At 38.8% G+C, this 14,977-nt stretch overlaps 1 protein-coding gene across 1 annotated transcript in view; it reads right to left on the bottom strand.

The window, feature by feature from the left end:
* The window catches only part of SLCO4C1 (solute carrier organic anion transporter family member 4C1), a 36,823-nt gene extending 25,544 nt beyond the window's left edge, over positions 1 to 11,279 (bottom strand). The window contains exons 1-2 of the mRNA XM_026719434.2: positions 10,664 to 11,279; positions 4,281 to 4,544 (exon numbers count right to left, since the gene is read on the bottom strand). Of these exons, the coding sequence (XP_026575219.1) occupies positions 4,281 to 4,544; positions 10,664 to 10,874 (475 nt within the window). The 5' untranslated portion in view covers positions 10,875 to 11,279. The remainder of the gene's footprint in view (positions 1 to 4,280; positions 4,545 to 10,663) is intronic.
* Between the last annotated feature and the right edge of the window lie 3,698 nt (positions 11,280 to 14,977).

Below are 14,977 nucleotides of genomic sequence, written 5' to 3'. Positions count from 1 at the left end.
CAAATAAGATGGTGTTTGAATGCTTCCGTTCGTGCTCGACAGATTCTCTGATGAGGATTGGATATCATTATTTGTTGGATTTGTGGTTTTTGTGGATTGGGTTGTGGTTGCGGTTGTTGCATAAAGATGTGGTTTGCAGCTATTGAATGTTCACTTTTTTGTGTTGTGTCTTTTTTTTTAAGGTTAGTTAATCTTGTTTTTATAGTGTCCAGGGATTCTACAATGGTGTCAAGGGATGTTATTCGTGTTTCTAAGGTATCAACTCTTTCGAACAGGGCAATATATTCGTTCAGTTTGGGTCTGCATGGTGTACAGAAATATGGAAATCCATGGTTGTGTGATTCTAGGAATTGAGCCAGTTGCTTGGATAATCCCAAGCAGTCGTGGCGAGAGTAGTTGTCACATAGGGAACAATTGATGGAATCTTCATTCTTTTGTAAAGTTTCTTTACATATAAGGCATGTGCAGGAGTCTTGTGGTGGGGATTTACATTTATTCAAGGCCTACTGCCTCTATGTTCAGCAGTTTTGTTTCTCTGAACTGTACACAATGTTTTAGTTTTGCTGTAGTTTGAGGTATGGAGGAAGGAAGGAAGCTACGTAAGTTTCCCAAAATGGAAGATATTGTTGAATTATAACACCTCAGAAAAGTACTGGCTCAGATGTAAACAGGTGTTGGTGTCTCACTGTATAGATGTAGACAGGTGTTGGTGTCTCTTTGTGTGTGTGTGTGTGTGTGTGTGCGTGCGTGTGTTCACATGCATGCATGCTAACCTATTTATTAAACTGAATAAGTAAGACTCAAGGCAGGTATTTTTTAACATTTCTAATCAGCATCCTCAACAGAAGCCATTTTTCAATAAACCTCCCTCTCAAAATTTCAAGATTTCCTCAAGTCTAATTTCTTTCATTTTCTTCTCATTTGCCACTTCCTTTTGAGAAGAAAATTGAATGAAGCACTTTAGTTAATTTTTTAAAATTATTTTTAAAACAGCTTCAGTGGCTTTTTTTTCCAAATCAGCAGTGACAGTGTGTTAACCACATCTTCAGGTTCAGGAGGAAAGTAATGAAGACATATATCTTCGTTGCATAACTGCTATTTCCCTTCAAGACAGTTTCACTGCAAACAAATAGAATACAAGGCATTGGGTAATAACTGTTCCGCCCTTTCAGGAATTGCTCAGCAACTGAATTCTACAGCACAACGTTCCCAGATAACCTCTTCTGAGGTCCTTCTGATGCATCAGGTGTGCCAAGCCAGATTTCATTAGCAGGATGCAAGAGTTTGGCTTGCATTTCAAAAAGAGGCCATTTAGGCAACTACTTGTATTACTCAAACCACTGCAATGTTTCTTCAAATCTCCTACTACCGGTAGGATAATGTTAGGCAGATGACAGCAACCACTGGGGAGACTTAATTCAATAGCTCATGGTACTTAATTTTTGTACCATTTTATATTTCACAAAAAAAGAAGGCTGTCAAATTCAAAAGTTACGTCCTTGGTATGAGGAAACTGACATATACAAAGAATTGAACATACGTACATTTTACGAAGCAACAGCATGTTCCATTCTAAGGTCTTTGTTTATGCCAGATCAGAGTTGAATCTAAGCTGATCATAATAAATATGCTAAAATTACATGATGTCATTGCTCCTCATAAATGAACAATACACAATTTCAGAAGTGTAGCTGAATTCTTGTGCAGGAATGAGAACACACTGACATGCAAGATTTTTATAAAAGTAAAATGTGATTATTATTGTGTATTCAATACCAGAGGTGGTATTCAGCAGGTTCTGACCAGTTCTGGAGAACTGGTAGCAGAAATTTTGAGTAGTTCAGAGAACCAGCAAATACCATCTCTGACAGGAGATTTTACAGTATCCTTCCCCTGCCACACCCACCAAGTCACGCCCACAGAACCGGTAGTAAAGAAATTTGAATCCCATCACTGATTCAAGCCACAAAGACTGGGTTGCAAAAAAAAGACAGATGTAGTCTTACAACTACAAGCTATTTATTTCTAATGTAATTTAACTAATTAAAGAAAAATAATTATGGAATTATCATGCAAATGAACCTCAGAACATTCCTCATTAAAGAAAATGGAGAATAGAGAATCATCATGATTAATATATCTGAAACGAAAAATACAGCTAGTCCTTGACTTACAACAATTCATTTAGTGACAATTCAAAGTTACAACAACACTGAAAAATTCACACTTACAACCAGGGCAGCATCCCAAGGATTAGGTGATTAATATTTGGACAGTTGGCATCTAGTTCATATTTATGACCTACATCTGAGCCAGTTGCTGTGTCCCAAGGCCACGTGATCACCTTTTGCGAACTTTTGACAAGCAAAATCAAAGCGGGAGCCAGTTTCACAGATTCACCGAGTTACTAACTTATCATCTGCAGTGATTCACTTAACAACTATGGCAAGAAAGTTCATAAAATGGGGCAAAACTCACTTAAATTACTCACTTAACAGCAGAAATTCCAAAGGAATTACAACATTTGATTTAAAAGAAGAGAAAAATTCTCTTGTTCCAGGTAATATTAATTTTTAACCGGCAAAAACCCTCATTTTTTGCTCACAGGGCTTCACTTTAAAGCTGTACACCTTGATGAAACAAAAAAAAAAACATCTCGTACTCATTGAGACTTTATTTAATGATTAATACTGTATGTGTAATATGCAGTGTGACAGTTCTTTAAGAAAAATGGCTAATTACTTCACTCCTCTAAGCACATTTGCAACAATGGTTTTGAGTAACTTGGCTAGTATCTATCTAAAGCATTTAATGGAGTTACCATTCTTAATTGCTGTTCATAGGAAAAGTGGGATGTAGTATCATTATCCATTGTAGTATATTAGTCTGTAATTAGAACTGGAGCCATATGTAGTATACGAAATAACAAAAGTGGACAAAAAGTTATTCTTTTGATAGCCCTTCATGCTTATAGAGCCAGGCCCATCTAGATATCAGAGGAATGGAGCATTAACTTTAGAATGAAGTTGAAATATCTTGCAGCTCTTCAACTAATAGTAATCTACACATTAGAGCTGTATGGTTTTGGAAATAATCAGCTGCATCTATGCATAAATAGTGGATGGATTTAAGCAAGCAATTGACCTAGTAAAAATCAAAGTCACCATTGTTTCAATAGTTCATTTTTCTTTAATATCCACCTTTTTTCTCTTTTCTTTAGCACATTCTCTTATATTTTCTTTACTCAACTCAACATAATAGGTTGCCCAAGAGGGGGCTGGTCATTTTTACAACAATATGAATTGATTACTTTTGGTTGTCCATGTTTGCAGCTGAAGCGAGTTTTTATGTACACAAAGAATGGGATCCTATATAGTGCAAGGTTACAGTTCACCTGGAAGTCTTCACATAGACATGGAAGATTTCCACTGAAGACAACTGTGCAACTAACATTGGGCTTCAAAATAAGGAGATAAATGACATCCTAAAAGCCAGTTACAAATGAGATTTAGCATATCAGACAATGAATAGGAGATGTTAGTCCATGTAGTCTTTTAGAAAGAGCAGTTATTTGTAAAGATAGCAGCTGAGATTAACTTTTTCTTCTAATTAAAGACATTTGATGGTTCTGTCATTGGGGCCACTACTTTCCTTTTTACTTTGAAAAAGTTTCCATTTGTAATGTTTTTTTTTTAATTTAGTTTCATTATAGGAATGAAAGTTAGAAAAATATGAAAAGGAGAAAAGTACAAAGAGAAAAGAAAAAAATAATGACTTCTGGTTTTCTTCAGTGCAGTAGAATATGAAAATAATTCAACATCATTTGAATTACTTTACATTTCACAACATTTCAAGCCATTTTTATAATTACAAAATATTCTTAATCATCAAACCCTAAAATCAAAGTCTCATTTTTTTTCCAGTTTTGAACAAAACTTCAAAAGCTGTTTCCAAGTAGAAACAAAATTAGAACTTTTTTTTCCTTCCTTCCATGGTAAGGTGATGGAGTTAGAGGTGATGAAATTTTAATTAAACAGACTTTACCATCTCTAACTCCATCACCTTACCATCCACTCTTCCACTGAGGGAGAGAAAGCTAATTCTATTTATTATACTGAGATCTATTCCAAGAGTGTGTTGTCAATTCCCAATAAGCAACAGAGAGGAAAAAAAAATACTTGTATTGATTCCATAAATACATCCTGGGTATATATTTTTGAACTAGGTCTATAGAGCAACAATAAAAGAAATAATGACCGGCTTAAGATATATGAACTTACCTTCTGCTTTTTCTCCATATGTGTATGGACCAGAAGTAAAATGTGGCAAAGAAAATACTAATGCTCCCACAGCGATCAGAAAAGAGGACAAAGCCAGCCATCTTGGTTTGTGACCTCTTTCACCATAGAATGATATAAAAAGGCATAGTATGGAGAATGAAATGTCATAACCAGCAGAGATTACGCCAGTGAGGGAACTGCTCAAATCATAACGTTTCTCAATTGTAGAAATGCTGACATTTATCAATCCATTTACAATAATCCCTAGAAGAAAAAGAGACAAGCGTTAGTTTATTTATTCATGTTTTTAATCTGTAGCCCACCCAATTCCAAAACAACTCTTAGTAGCAAATTTAAAAGCATAAGAAAAACAAAATGGGAAATAGAGGCAAAATCTCCTCAAGAGAATAAGCTAATAATAATATTCCTTACATCGTCATTAACCTAAAGCAGCCCATCAAATATCCCAAACCAAAGCCTGGAGAAAGTGCTAAGCTATTAGAAGTTGTTTGAAAGTGGGTCTGATTAATCAGATTACATATGTCTTGTGGATTTTTAAATGCAGATTTCAGGCCATCCTTTTCTGACTCTGTCCAAACAGTAATTAAAAACTATTGATGCGTACAATACTTGATCCTGAATTCCCTTCAGTGGGAACTCTTAGGTTTCTTAATGCTATGGCCAAACTTAGAGACATCTAAGGAATTTCTCAGACTCTGCAATATATCTTTACAGTTGCCATTTCCTTTCCTATTTCTTCCCTGGTTATTTTCATCTAAGTTAATAAATGGGATTGTTTTCCTTTTCTCCAAATACATAGCTCTTTGCAATAGTATGCATCCATTTGAATATATCTAATTCATGCAGAAGAACATTTGTTGTGTTTCCAAATAATTGTGCATAAGGTTACAGTGTTCACTACCTGATGTTCACCATCTAATTCAGGGGTGTCAAACTCAAGGCCAGCGGGCAACCATGGAAACAGCAAAGAACTGGCCCATGGTACCTCTGCCAGTAAAAATGAAGCTTAGGAGGTCTGCATACAGCTCTCCCAGGCCCCATTTTTGGCCTGGACAGCCTCCTTCAGCCTCTTTCCAGTGAAAACAGAGCCTGGGGGAGCACGTGTGCCTCCCCAGGCTCAGTTTTCACTGACAGAGAGCTTCAGGAAGCCATCCAGGCCAAAAACGGGGCCAAGAAGACTGCATGCAGCCTCTTTGAGCTCCGTTTTCACTGGCAGAGGGTATCAGGAGGCCTTGCAGGATGGAAACAGGGCTGGCAGAAGGCTTCAGGAAGCTGACCAGGCTGAAAATGGGACCTGGGAGGAGCACACGGCCTCTGGGGCATTGTTTTTGATGTCAGAGGGCTAACAAAACAAACTAAAACCAAAATAAAACAAAAGGAGAAATGTTCCCCTTTTGCGTTTGAGCATCCAAGAAGGGACAAGAAAGGGAAAGAGAAATACGAAGAAAAAGAAGGAAAGATGGGAAAACAGCAAGGAAGGAAAAAGAAGGCAGGAGGGGAAGGAAGAAGAAAGGAGAATTAAGAAGAAAGGAAAAAGAAGAAAAGGAAGGAAGGAAAGAGGGAAGGAAGGAAAGGAAGGGAGGGAGGGAGGAAAGAAAGGGAGGGAGGGAGGGATGGATGGAGGGAAGTCCTGCCTTAGCACTTGGCCACTAGCAGACAGCGAGGCTCCTCTGGAGGACAAGGGTTGAGTGCTCTCCCTGGTCTAGCTTTCCTCTGCTGGAGACAATAGATCCCCCAATCCCACCTGGGCTACCACAGGTGCCCTCAACACAAGTGATGTAGAGCTGGCCACGTCCAGCCCAGCCATGTCCCTCTGGCCTCCCAAGGACAAACACAACCCTGATGCAGCCATCAATGAAATTGAGTATGATACACCTGATCTAATTGAATCATTGATTTCTAATTGTTTAATTCTGGCCCCAATCTATAGAATCCAAATAAGAATCGCTTGCTATTATTAAAAAAAAAACCATTTATTTCCTATTTAATTAGAATGCTTCAACAAGTAGTTCTGACTCCATTTTATTCAAGTCAGTTTTATTTCAATAGCAATATTTGAACAACTGTATGCAAAATCATCAGCATTGGCAATCATAACCTTCAATCTCAGTTATAGTTGATTTAATCCAAATTATCATGTTGGAAGATTTAGATGGATCAAATAACTAGGACAGCAGTTGTTTAGTTCTGGTCAAACCCCAACTGTCATTATTACTTCTGAATGTAAAAGCTAGAGTTTACATTTCAGGTCCTCCACCCATTACTTCCTTACATATTGTGTGGTAAAATAGCTGATACACCATTTGACACATTGCTGAACAAGTTTCTTGCTGGAATAAAAGCCTCATGTATGAATTGAAGCAGAGGTGGGAACCCATGGGAATTCACTTAGTTGAACTTAATTTGTCCCTTTGATTTCACTGGGTCTATCTTTTCACACACAAATCATGTATGAGTAGGCTATCCACCCATGGAATCTGTACACTTAGATGTACAGATTGTGTAATTGATCTCAGTATACATCAGAATCAATGTACATAAATCATTAGGCACATTTTACCTAACTATGGCAAGTTGACATAGGGTATAAAGCTCCTCTTGCTGCAGTGACAATTTCTCTTCATGTCAAGGAAACAGAAACTTTTGCACAGGAGTTAAGAGACTAGAAAAACAAGGAGATCAATAAAAGTTTTTGTTTTATTACCTCTATGGGGTTCTTTGATCAAAGAAAATCTTTCCCCTTTGTTTGTTCCAGTCAGATTTTACTATCAAAATAGCTGCCTTTAAACTGTTGGGAAATTTATAAATTTTCTTTTCTTACAAAATTTTATACCTAGTCCGTTCCTGGATATAAAGCCCTACTCTTAAAAAACAACAACCAACATATAGAATGATGGAACATACATGCTATGTTTGAAAACAATTATGTGCCGAGTTGTATTATTTCACTGAAATGAAATCTTTACCATTGTAAGCTGCCCTAGAAAATCTGGCTATGAAGCAATTCATGACATTCTTAAAAAGTGTGATGCAAAATGCAGTAAAGCAGCACTCAGATCTGAAATTCTTCTTATAAAACACACCTCTCAATTTACCTCATAGCACAGGAGTGCCTAATATCGGAAGCCATCTCATTGCCATAGAAAATAAGATGGGAGAAGCCTGGTGAAGAAGACGGTCAAGCATTCAATCTCACTTTAGAAGTAGACAAAGGGATCAGGAGAGACTTCAAGGGCCTACACATCATCTCAACACAAAGCTGACAATTTTCTGGTTTCTCTTCCACAAGACAATGCTCCACCTTTAAGGTGATTTCCACATACCACCAGCCTACACTAGTTTCATCACATCTACATGTGGCAACCACAGAAAGCCAGTGAACACATCTCTCCAGTGTGATTTTTTTTTAATATACAGGGGCTTATAAAATAATCATGTAATATAATATACTCAAGACAGAGGTGATATTCAGCAGATTCTGATCAGTTCTGGAGAACCAGTAGCGGAAATTTTGAGTAGTTCTGAGAACCAGCAAATATCACCTCTGACTGGAGACTTTACAGTATCCTTCCCCTGCCACGCTCGCCAAGCCACACTCACAGGACTGGTAGTAAAAAAATTTGAACCCCATCACTGACTCAAGATCACTTTATATTGCAAACTGTTTGAAAAGACAGGCCAAGAGGTTTAGAAGTGCTTTTTTGAGGGTGGGGAGCTTTCTGTTACTCATATTTCTGAATAAGAAACAATTGTATATTTTACATTAATAAATACCTCAGTCTAAATCCACTTGTAATGAATAAGCACTTGATAGTTATGAAACAGAGTCCTATTAAGCAGGACTGTAACATTCATTCTGTTTCCATTTCTATAAAATTGCAGAACTGGGACAGTAAGTCCACCAATCTCTACTTTTGTATAGGAAAAATTAAAACTGATATATTGCTGCCTAGCCTGTGCTTGAAAATAACCAAAGGCCAGTGGTAAAAAATGGATTCAAAGCTCTTGGCCAGACATTGTAGGAGGGGCCAAATATCATCCTGTGTACAGTGGAAAAGAAAGCAGCAATAGAAGTACAACATCAGCATGTTAACGATTGCAATGATATTATCGTTCATGGACACTGATGGTACCACAGCATCCTTTCTTCTGATCAGATAGTAGGGATTAGTTAATGGCTACATATTGGAGGCAATGTTTTACAATAGTTCCAATCCTTGGAATATTGGATCATGTCCAGAAGGTAGATCAGAAAGACTATGTGTCAGGTTCTTTGACAATTGTCTCAAACTGATAGTAATTATTTGCAATTAGTTCTTGTTAATGCACAAAGAATATTTATTTTCAATTTTTTTTAGCAAAAAATATTGAAAGAAAAGTGATAAGGTTATAAAAATGGAACAACTGGATTTTTCCATTTAGGACCAATTTATCTTATTACTTATTTATACTTGCTTTTTTAATGATAATCTGGGAGTTCCCTTTTTCCATCATTACTAGAAAAACCTAGTATTTACATAACTATGCTAAAAGTGTATTAATCTGGTCTTGTGGTTAAGGCATCAGGCCAGAAACCATGACGCTGTGAGTTCTAGTCCCACTTGAGACATGGAATTTACTTAATAGCTTTAAGCCACTCGCTCTCTCTCACCTCAACCCACTTCACAGGGTTGTTGTGGAGAAACTAGGAGAAGGAAATATCATTAGGTTTGTTTTCCATCTAGAGTTATTTATAAAAATAATAAAGACAGGATAAAAATAAACTCATCATTATACTACTCTTTGGCACTTAGGCTATTGATTTATGGTGTCCCACAAGATTTCCACTTCTTAGTGAGATGTTTAATATTTATATAAAATTGCTGTTCATAATACCAAGATCTGGAGTGCCCTTTGGGAGTAATCAGTACAGGTAGTCCTCGACTTACGACAGTTCATATAGTGACTGTTCAAAGTTACAACATCATTTTTCACACTTATGACTATTGTAGTCTCCCCATAGTCACATGATCAAAATTCAGATACTTGACTACTGGTTCATATTGATGAGGGTTGCAGCATCCTGGGGTGATGTGAGCCCCTTTTGCAAGCTTCTGACCAAAAAATGTCAATGGGGAAGCCACATTCACTGAACAGCCCTGTTACTAACTTAACAGCTGCAATGATTCGCTTAACAAGTGTTGCAAGAAAGATCGTAAAATGGGGCAAAAGTCACTTCAGTGTTTCACTTAGCAGCATGAATGTTGTGCTCAATTGTGATCGTAACTCGAGGACTATCTGTACTATCTTAATGCTGTCTACATTACAGAATGGGTTGGATAAGGAAGAATAAACTGAAGTTAAATTCAGGCAGGGGCAGCTCACAAGCAGTTCAATTTAAAGATTAAGGTTTAGGTGTTTTAGATGGAATCACACTTCCTGGAGAAAATGAAACCTGGAGCCTGGGACCCTCTTTGATTTTCACCTGTCACTAGATTCTCCGATGGTAGCCATGAAGAGAGCACCAAAACTATTACAATTGGTGCAGCAAACTGCAGCTATCCAAATTCATCCAATAGTTATCTGTGACTGTGTGTGCGTATGTCTATGTCTATGTGTGTGTGTGTGTGTATACATACATATATAAACACACACACACACGCTCCTTAGTTTACTGCTGTGGGTTCTACACTAAGTTACCTTGAAAATTATCCCTCAGTTACAAATGAATGACAAATAGCCAGCTGAGTTGCCAAAGTGCAAAGTGCAAGGAATGTACGATCCTTGCACTGAAAGATATGTGTTGATTAACTGATTTTTAACAGACACAATTTAATGTTTGCACTAATCCTTAAATCTATAAGCGGTTTAGGACCAAAGCAGCTAATTCTTCCCCTTCAGACTTGACAAGCTGATGCACCCCTGCCCCCAGCCAGAGGCTGGTTATGTGGCACACAGGCTGAGGGCTTCTCCTAAGTCACTTTTGGGCCACCAATGGATAACTTGGGTCATGAGTCTTGCCTTGTGTTCGGGATGCCTGTAAAGACGAACCTCTTCCACAGGACCTTAACTGCTGGTTAATTTTAGTCTTGGGTTTCATTTTGTTCCACTCTGTGTATTTTTATTACTCCTAACGCACCGGAATCATCATAACAGATCGGAATGCATTCAAGTTAGGCATAAGTTAGATCAGCAGCAGAATTGACCGTTAAAAAGCTTGTGGGATTACTTCAGGGGTGCAGCGTCTCAGAGGTGGGGTTCCTCCGTCCTTAAATCCTCCTATTCGATGGGACAGAGAGCTGGAGAGTGGAACACTAACGTCGCCAAGGTAATTCAATACTCCTGATGAAAAGTTCCGTCCCCGGAATGGGGTCGCTGCTTACCTTGGAAGACCGAGAGGAGGCTGTAGAAGACCAGGTAGCCTTTGGCGTTGTTGCAGACCTGCAGGGCGCGAGGAGTGCATCGGCCGATCCCGCAGAGTTGCTCGTCCGGGTCAAAACTCGGCGACTGCAAGACAGCCGGGGTCGCCGAAGGGTCGAGAAGATCCGGATTGGAAGTCTGGAAAGCCGGGTTGTCCAAGCCAGCCTTTTTCATGGCGCGATCGGAGGAGTCGTGAGAAGCTCAGCTGCCAAGGCCGTCTCAGCGTCCGAAGCACCTGTCGTCCAAGCGCCTGCCCGCCTACATAGGGCAGAGGAAGAAGAGTCGATGAAGGCGGTCCCGCTGTCAAGAACCGGCAAAGTGAAAATTAGGAAGAAAAAAGGCAATTAAGAAAGCCAGCCCTCTTCCGAGAGGACGAAGGTGGAACTCTCGGCGTGGTGACCTGAGGTTTTCTCCTTACTGGAATGACCAGTTTGTTCGTATGGCCAAGGAGACGCGCCACCCTTGCTTCATCAGCGCCTGAAATCAGTCCAGCGGGGAGAAAGGCGATCTGAGAGCAGGACAGCTGCCAGGAAGACGAAGCCAAACCGGACCCCCCCACCCCCACCCCTCCCCACGCTCCCCTTTGCTCCCCGCTCACCCTTAAATAGCAGCCACCGGAGAGGAAAGAAGTAAGCGCATGAATTGGTAACGAAGAGTGAAGCCGGTAGATGTCACCCGTGTCCGTCCTAAAGCTGAAGTTGCCTTCTCTCCCGACTCTGATCTGAAAAGTTGCCTTCTTAATAGTTGCAATTTCGGGGTTTGACCGATTCCGTTCCCATCCCCGCTCCCCGCGCTTTCCTGAGTGTGGCAAAACGTATCAAGGTATTGGGGCACGGAGTAGATCCCACATTCCAGTTTATGGTCTTAATAGATAGACATTCCAGATAATTGTTACAGCTCATGGCAAAAACAATGGGTCAACTTAGCCGACCATGTGAATTGCATAGAACATTCAACCCATCTGGAATGTTGCAGGCAGTCTGCTTTGTGACAGTTGAAAATGACAGTTATCAATGGCACCATTGAAGGCATGACACCACTCTGCCAAAGGTACACATTCTTTCTGAACTGGACCTGTAGAAATTAACACTAGGTGTCCCCAAGTTTTAAAAAGAGGGAATATTTTATGTTTCAGACATATCTGGGGGTTTCACAGGATTTCGTGAAAGACAATGGGAGAACTGGCCGAATAAATGACAAACTGAAAGGGTTATGAATGATAGGTTTTCTGTCTTCCCCCGCCCTCTTTTGGGAATCAGGTGAGTTTTCTTTTCCAGGTTCAAGTGTTGATAAGATTTGAACTTAAATTTGAGTCTTCCAATCTTATGAAGAATGGGATGTCCCAAATAGACAAGTGGCAAAGTGACATTCCTGTCTGACGTAAGTATGATTTTCTATTGTGATTAACAAGAATTTGTTAACACTTTGTTCAAGGGGGAGATGTATTACGTCTCCTCGTCACCCATAGATGCTAGCAAAGAAGAAACTATCCACAGATAACTGAACATTTTACAAGGACTGCTGCCACCACGGAAAAGACCCTATCTCATATGTTACTAGCCTAGCAAATTTTACTAGGAGATTCAAGTGTAGGAATTCCAATCTTAGTGTCTCAGGTTTCTACTGAGATGGAAAGTCCCAAATTATTTAGTCATTACACCCTGTTGCCAATGAGATATTAACCATCACTTTGGTCCAGCTATATATTCCAGATTACTTGGCAGATTTTAATACCCTAAAAGAGTATAAAACCACCACAGGAAATGTATCATGACATGGTTAGGTGAAACACCAGTGATACACAACTCTGCTTTTGTAAAAATGGTGGTATTATAAAATGAAGTCAAGATTTGGGGGGGGAAGGGATGAGGAGACCCAACGTAAATGTTCTTGTTGATTTTTTGATCCAACATGGAACAGGCATCTCACCATTAAAAAATAAATCTCAAAGCTTATATAGGGGTGCAAAGTTTGTCAACTGTTACTTTGGATTATCTATGTTCCTTCTTGTTCCTTAAATCTTTTTTAATCTATTAATGCACAGGATAAACAAACATGCTCCTGCCTGTAAAAAAAAAATCTCTTGGGTGAGTGATCTGAGAATGAAAATAAATATTTTATGTTCTTCCTGGTTTTTTTTAATCTATGTACTTTGATTTGCTGTATAGTCCATGCTCATAGAAAAAGTTAAATTGTACATAGACTTTGGTCTACCATATCAGTTCCTAATTTGCTCAAGAAGTGACTGAAATTTAATATAACTTCATTAGAGACCAATATTATATCTGTAAATGACATTGTATACAATTACTACCTGAAACCTACAGAATGCAAATCTTTTTGTGCAAAAGGTATACCATTTGCTATTGTACTGTATATTGGAAATAAAAACATATTATTGCTTATCCTGGCCTAGAAACACAAGAACCAGGAAATGCACGCATAATATTGTTGAATGGGGGAGGTGTGTTATTTGCTTATATCTATGAGGTATTCCAATGATGTAAGTGTAGCTAAAATTGGGAAGGTAGTTGCCTTGAGTTGTACAGACAAAAGGATGTGTGCCCTGGGCCAGACATCTTTAATATTAACCAGCCCAGCCCACAGATATCTATCAGGGAGTCTAATATTAATAGGGTGACACATTGGTAGGAGTGGTATCACAAATGGCAATTTATGGAGCAAATCAGAAGGAAAAAACCATCAATACAACAAGTAAAAGAAGTTAACTATGAAAATTGGGGAACACATCTCCCCACCACCACCATTTCAATAATAATCACATTTTCTATTTTCTTAAATTATGAATATGTGATGGTACTAAATGTCTATGGATATTCTCAATAATCCAGGTCATGGTTGTCCCAAAGGTGCTGTTCAAAAACACCAATCAGTTTTTCTTGTTGTTTTTTTTCTTGAAAACATTTCACTTCTCATCCAAGAAGATTCTTCAGTTCTTGGGTGAGAAGTGAAAGGTTTTCAAGAAAAAAAAAGAAAGAAAGTCCAGTTGCCTTTTGAACAGCATCTTTGTGATAGTAGTAGTAGCTGCACTTGTCCAATACCTTTTACTTGTGCATGGGTAGGGAGCCTCCCCCCAAAGGACAACAAATAGGAAGAAAACCACCCCCCAAAACTTCAAAACTTCCCACAAAATAAAAATTAAGCAGCACTCTCTTGCTGACTAAGAAAGTAGCCCAAAGCACTTTTTCACAACAAGTCAAGTATCCATGAATGAGATACTTTGGATCCATTCACATAAGCAGAGTGCTTACTGAGAGCGGATACCAACTATTTGGAATAGTTCCTATTCGGAACAGTTCCATTCAGGAGGAGAAAGCACAGCCAGTTGTAGCCTATTCATAAATAGAACATTGCCAGCTGAAGGTTTTACAAGAAGCCAAAGACTAAATGGATGAAAACATGAACAATAACACTTCAGTCTATATTCCCCCACTTAACCTGAAGGGCAGGACATGACCCCTCAACTATAATAGAAGCCAAGCCATCACAATTACAATAGTAAACAACACACATTTAATTCTATAGTATAATGGACCCAGATGTCACAATCTCAAACCCCCAGAACCACATCAAAACCCATCCACTCACCAGATCCTTTTGTTAGCTGTCCCAGAACTGAACGCTGTCTGTCACTTCAGTTCAGAATAAACCAAACTTCCTTTCAAGCAGCTGACTTCAATCTCTTCACTTCTGCTCAGGCAACATTTCTACCGCTCATTTCCTGGCTGGAAGAACAAGCCCAGAATTCAACTTCCAACACATATTACAGATAAATAGAAACTCATTTCTAGTGTGTTTATAGCTAGGCCTCAAGTACAACTGATAATGAATCCCATGAAATGGTTGCATTATTTGAATATACTAGATCAGTGTTTCTCAATTTTGGCAACTTTTTATTTATTTATTTATTTTATTTGCCAATCGCTTACAAGATAGTAGTATAAGTATAAACATGAGTAAGAATACAAGAAATAGGTATGAATAAATGAGGACAATAGGACAGGGATGGTAGGCATGATGATGTATTTATGCATGCCCCTTACAGACCTCTTAGGAATGGGGTGAGGTCAATAATGGATAATTTGAGATTAAAGGAGTGGGGGTTAGAGGATGTAACAACAGAGTCAGGTAGTGCATTCCAGTCATTGACCACTCTGTTGCTGAAGTCGTACTCTCTCCAGTCGAGTTTGAAGTGGTTTACATTGAGTTTGTATCTGTTGTGCACTCTTGTATTGTTGTGGTTGAAGCTGAAGTAG

This window comes from Pseudonaja textilis, chromosome 2 (genome assembly GCF_049901715.1).
Source record: "Pseudonaja textilis isolate UNSWEBS1 chromosome 2, rPseTex1.2, whole genome shotgun sequence".
NCBI lineage: Eukaryota > Metazoa > Chordata > Lepidosauria > Squamata > Elapidae > Pseudonaja > Pseudonaja textilis.
This window is presented reverse-complemented; position numbering and strand designations above follow the sequence as displayed.